At 43.7% G+C, this 5,003-nt stretch overlaps 1 protein-coding gene across 1 annotated transcript; it reads left to right on the top strand.

Moving 5' to 3' along the window:
• The first annotated feature begins 705 nt into the window (after positions 1 to 705).
• LOC125525945 (ubiquitin-conjugating enzyme E2 28) lies at positions 706 to 3,880 on the top strand. The gene is made up of 4 exons (XM_048690946.1): positions 706 to 1,000; positions 2,095 to 2,222; positions 3,209 to 3,313; positions 3,505 to 3,880. Exons 1-4 carry the CDS (start codon positions 931 to 933, stop codon positions 3,646 to 3,648), a joined length of 447 nt encoding a protein of 148 aa, XP_048546903.1. The 5' UTR covers positions 706 to 930; the 3' UTR covers positions 3,649 to 3,880.
• The last annotated feature ends 1,123 nt before the right edge of the window (positions 3,881 to 5,003 follow it).

The following is a 5,003-nucleotide window of genomic DNA, read 5'->3' as shown; positions in this document are numbered from 1 at the left end:
TAACAAATATGGTAACTTGATTAACGCGCACAATCCCGCCTCAAGAGGCGTCACCAGGTCACAACATAGTCATAAGCATGTGATATGCACACTACATATAATGATATTTTGATATATGTTTCAATAGATAAGTTTATGATTCCATAGCAACACACGGGCAATCAGCTAGATTTAGCTTCCTCAGATTAGGAATAGATCGGAAAGAAAGTGACGTGACAGGGCATTCAACAATGACATGGAAGCTACATGCAGATTCAATGGGCAATAGATTTAGAGGTGAATGACGAGAGAAGGTGATGGACGACGTGTTCAACGAGAAAGAGCGGCTAGAGGGTTGTGTGGTGTTTCTAAGAATATAGAGAAGAAGATGCTTGTATTTGTGTTTTGGTTGAACATCGCATGCAATATGCTCATTTGTGAGGAGAAAAATAAGCATTATTTACAAGTTCATTTGTTGGCCTGTGGCAACGTTGGGCAGAAGAGAGTTGTTTCCACCCATAGCCTACCCATTGCTAGAGCAAGAAAAAAAGAGGCCGGTCCCAGGGGAAAAGCAAGAGAAAAGAAGGAGAACCAAACGCGTCGCCGACCCGTTTCCCCGCACCCTCCCCGCGTCCGTCTAACGCGACCGACCGCGCACCCGGCCACCGTAGCCAGCAGTGCGGCCTGGCCGCCAGTACGCAATACCGCGTGCTCCACCCAGGCCGGAAGCTTCCGGAGACCGCCCTGCGTGCCGTGACCATCCTCCGCCCCAACCCAACCCAATCTCCTCCCCACTACGCACGCCACCCCTCCCCGACTACTTATACGCGCTCCCCGTCGATCTATTCCCCACTCCGCCCCACTTCCTCCCTCCTCTCGATTTCGATTGGAATCGGAGCCAGCTCCGCTGCCTGATTTTAGCCGGCCGGCCCCGGCCCCGTCTCCGTCCCCATGGCGTCCAAGCGGATCCTCAAGGAGCTCAAGGACCTGCAGAGGGATCCCCCCACCTCCTGCAGCGCCGGTAATTTTCGCCGCCAGATCTACTTATTTATTGCCAGCTAGCTCTACTTATTTACTGCCACTTTCATGGAAGATCCCTCGGTGACAGATGCATGTGTGATGATTTGTCGTTTCCGTGGCCTCGTTGCTAGATATATGTATGTCGATTAATTGAGAGGATCTACTTATTTGCTAGAACTGTAGTCCCGGGGAATCGAGCGCTTTTGGAAATTTCTGTGTATAGCCGGGAGAAATTGCGGTAACCAGTAAGGATCTCAAAGGGAGGGCAAACCGTTGTGGACCAACTGGTCGCTGGTCATCCTGAGCCGATACAGTTAGCCTACTGGCACACATAAAATGGTAGTTGTACTGTTCCTGCAAGAAAAACTGTGGCAATGGACCAAACACCTACTGCAAATAGTCATGCTCGCCTTCATTTCTTTCGTATCTGTGCTCCCGGTTTAACATAGTACTTCCCCCTTTTGAACACGTAATCAGTAATTACATTTTTACATATGCTTGGACGTGGATGCGTGGGGTACCCATTAATATGAAAAGTTTTAGTCCAGCATTCCATAACATGTTAGCCTGTGGGGCACCCATGAATACGCATGGTTGTAGTCAAGCATTCCTGAACGTCTTAACCTTGGAAGTACTTCCGTGGTAGTTTGCTAAGATAATGTGTTGTTACCATACTGTTATCGAAGTATCATACTTGGCTACCGATTTGTTGGCAAAATTTCTTCTAGCTGCATAGACACTAAAAATGATGAGGACTTCCTGATATGATCGACAGTTACTCATTCTTACAGCATCTGGACTTCTGGTTTAACATAGTAGTTACCATCTTGAACAAGTAGTCAATCATTACATCATTACATCTTGATGGAATGAAAACATAAACATTGGGGCTATCTGTAGTAAATAGTTCTTGCGTGAATGCGTGGGGTACCCCTGAATATTCTTAAAACATTCTAACCTGGGAAGTACTTCTGTGGTAGGCTGCTATTGCTAGTAATAATGTGTTGTTACCATGCTTTTTTTTGAAGTATCACATTATGGCAATTCAAATTGAGGCTCCAATGAGTGACTAAAACATATGGTTTCACTGAACAGGCCCTGTGGCAGAAGATATGTTCCACTGGCAAGCAACGATCATGGGCCCATCGGAAAGCCCATATGCTGGTGGTGTATTTTTGGTTACTATTCACTTCCCCCCAGACTACCCATTCAAACCACCGAAGGTATGTAGTCAATATCACTTCCAGTGCATGCAATGTTCTGAAATCATTCCTAGGAGGATACAAGAGTGCCTTCTCAATTCTGTACCTCTCTGAGCTTTCCCAAAGCCCTGATATAAGAAACTTCCTTGCCAGCGTCGTGCAGAAATTCCCCTCATATTTGCCAATGCATGCTTAATTAGTCTGTCAGCCTGGTAAAATGTAAAGTTGCTTAGGCCAGAGACAGATGAATGGTTCATCTTTTAGCACCTCCCTTTTCTGTTTGCATCTTACTGAACCTGTATACCAAAACATAGTACTAACTGGAGTATTAAGCTTGCTGAATTTTTGTCAATGCATGCTTAATTAGTCTTGTCACAATTCAAGGCCTTGGCTTGTACTGTGGATGATTATTCCATAATGGTGATGATCTAATTTATTTATTGAGATCATTAGAGAAGCTGCCAGCTAGGACATAACTGCTCTAGAATGGGAATTCAGATGCATGTTACATAACCAGGAATACCTCTCCTGCTTGTCACTTATGTTGTTTTTCTGTTCCATGTTAATGTTCTTTGTCAGGATAAAGTATTTGTGCAGTAGCAATGGTCTAACTGGAGTATTAAGCTTGCCAAATTTCTTTTAACAATTCGTGTAAATCTGGAATACTTATCTTGAGCTCCAAAGTCATCTAGCTAAATTCTTAGGGCTCATTCGGTTTGAAGGATTTCATAACGTAGGAATTAGGACTAGTATAGGAATTTTATAGGATGGCACTTGCCACCCTAAGGAATTGGCTCGCCTCGTTCCTACGCGCAAAATGAGCTTTGAGTGGATGTGTAATTTCCTCCAAAAACACAGGAAATGAATAGTATTCCTACGAAATTCCTATACACATTTCCTACAAACCGAATGCATCTATAGGAAATTTCCTTCGGGATCCTTGTTCCTATGTGTTTCCTATGAAAATCCTTCAAACCGAATAGGCACTTATGGAAATAATTTTGCAGGTTGCATTTAAAACAAAGGTTTTCCACCCAAATATCAACAGCAATGGGAGCATCTGCCTTGATATCTTGAAGGAACAATGGAGCCCTGCATTGACAGTTTCAAAGGTGACGTGATTCTTCTTTTCATGGTTTTGTAACAAACCTGGTCATGCCAACCAAGAGCGATACCTGTCATTGAGCTGGAGCTCCAGCAGTTTTAATTCTTATAGCTTAGACAAAGCATGTCAAAGTTAAACGCCCACCTTGCAGCATTTGTTCTCCAGTTGCACGTTTACCTGACAAGCCCCTATTTCCAGGTGCTCCTTTCAATCTGCTCTCTACTAACAGACCCGAACCCCGACGACCCGTTGGTTCCGGAGATTGCACACATGTACAAGAGTGATCGTGCGAAGTATGAGTCCACAGCGAGGAGCTGGACCCAGAAGTATGCAATGGGCTGACCTTGTGAGCCTAGGTGGAGGATGATGTTGGAGCCATCTTCGCTTGTTACACCTAATGTATCTTTGTTCCTGTTCTGCTGCTGCTATATGGGATTGTACTGTCCACCTACCTGACTGAATTCAAGTGTCATATTGTGAAGTGATGGCAGAAGGCCTCTATGGGTCTATGGGTGCACCCATCCAACAAATTAATAGAGATGGGAACTGAAACTAAAGTTGTTCCGTTGCTTGACCTGATTGGTGTCCTCGTCTTTTCCCCCTTATTTACTGGATGTTGTGAATGCTACTCTTGCATTTGTTGCTGATGAAGCTTAAAATGACTTATTGTTAGATGTAAAAATCTAAAACATACGTAAAATTGCCTGACATCATTTTGTTGGTTTTTTGCTATGATGGCCCTGTTTGGATCTATGGGTTAGAGTTAGTTTCAGCTAGTTTGGGCTCAAATAGCCCTAAAGTATCCAAACATTAGGCTTATTTTAAGCTAGTTGCATTTAACCCACCCAAAAAACTATCCCACCCACGAGATACTAATTGGACCTAGTTTTTCTAGTGCATTTATTGTCAATCTAATATTGTCATCCAAACACCTGTTTGGTTAGAGTTGGTTAGTCATGAGTTGAAAACTAACTTTAACCTCTAGCTAGCTAAGTTAGAGTATCTAAACAGAACCGATGTTTGATCTGAATGGAAACACTGAATGCCCACTCTATTCAACCAGAACCCTATTTTTCTAGTTCTTATGATGCACCGGGAGCTTATAGACAAAAAAAAACTAATCAGTTTAATAGTCCCTTATGGCTATGGTGGAACCTCGATCAACGTGTCATTGGGTCAAGAGAAGCTTTGATTGAAGTTCAATATGAATCTTTGGATACTTATCATGATATTTATGGTCCGGTTAAGGGCAACTCTAATATGGATTACCGAATTGACCACAAATGTTTGGACCGTTTGTTAAGGGCTGCTCTAGTTCATCAAATCGACCGCAAATGCCTGGACTGCTTGGGCCAAAGACAAGAGCAAGTCCGATCATCAAATCAACCACAAATGTTTGGACTTTCCAGCCCGAACACTTACCCATCCAATGGCTTCTCGTCCGGACACTTTTACCCATCCAGTGATAGTTAAATAAAATGTTTATATCGGTTTAGATGTCCGAAATCTTATAAACCAGCATCAGCCTTGGGGGAGATTTAGGAGTCCAGACATTCAGCATGTTGAACTCTGACAACACGGACCCATGATGTCCAAAATCTTGCAAACCACCATCAATCCTGGAGGGAGATTTAGTGAGTCCGGACATCCAACTCTGACAGCACGGACCCATCCAAAACCCCTCTCCCCGTCTCGAG

The sequence above is a fragment of the Triticum urartu genome, chromosome 7 (genome assembly GCF_003073215.2).
Source record: "Triticum urartu cultivar G1812 chromosome 7, Tu2.1, whole genome shotgun sequence".
Taxonomy (NCBI): Eukaryota; Viridiplantae; Streptophyta; class Magnoliopsida; order Poales; family Poaceae; genus Triticum; species Triticum urartu.
The sequence above is the reverse complement of the archived record's forward strand: the minus strand, read 5'-3'. Positions and strand labels throughout refer to the sequence as shown.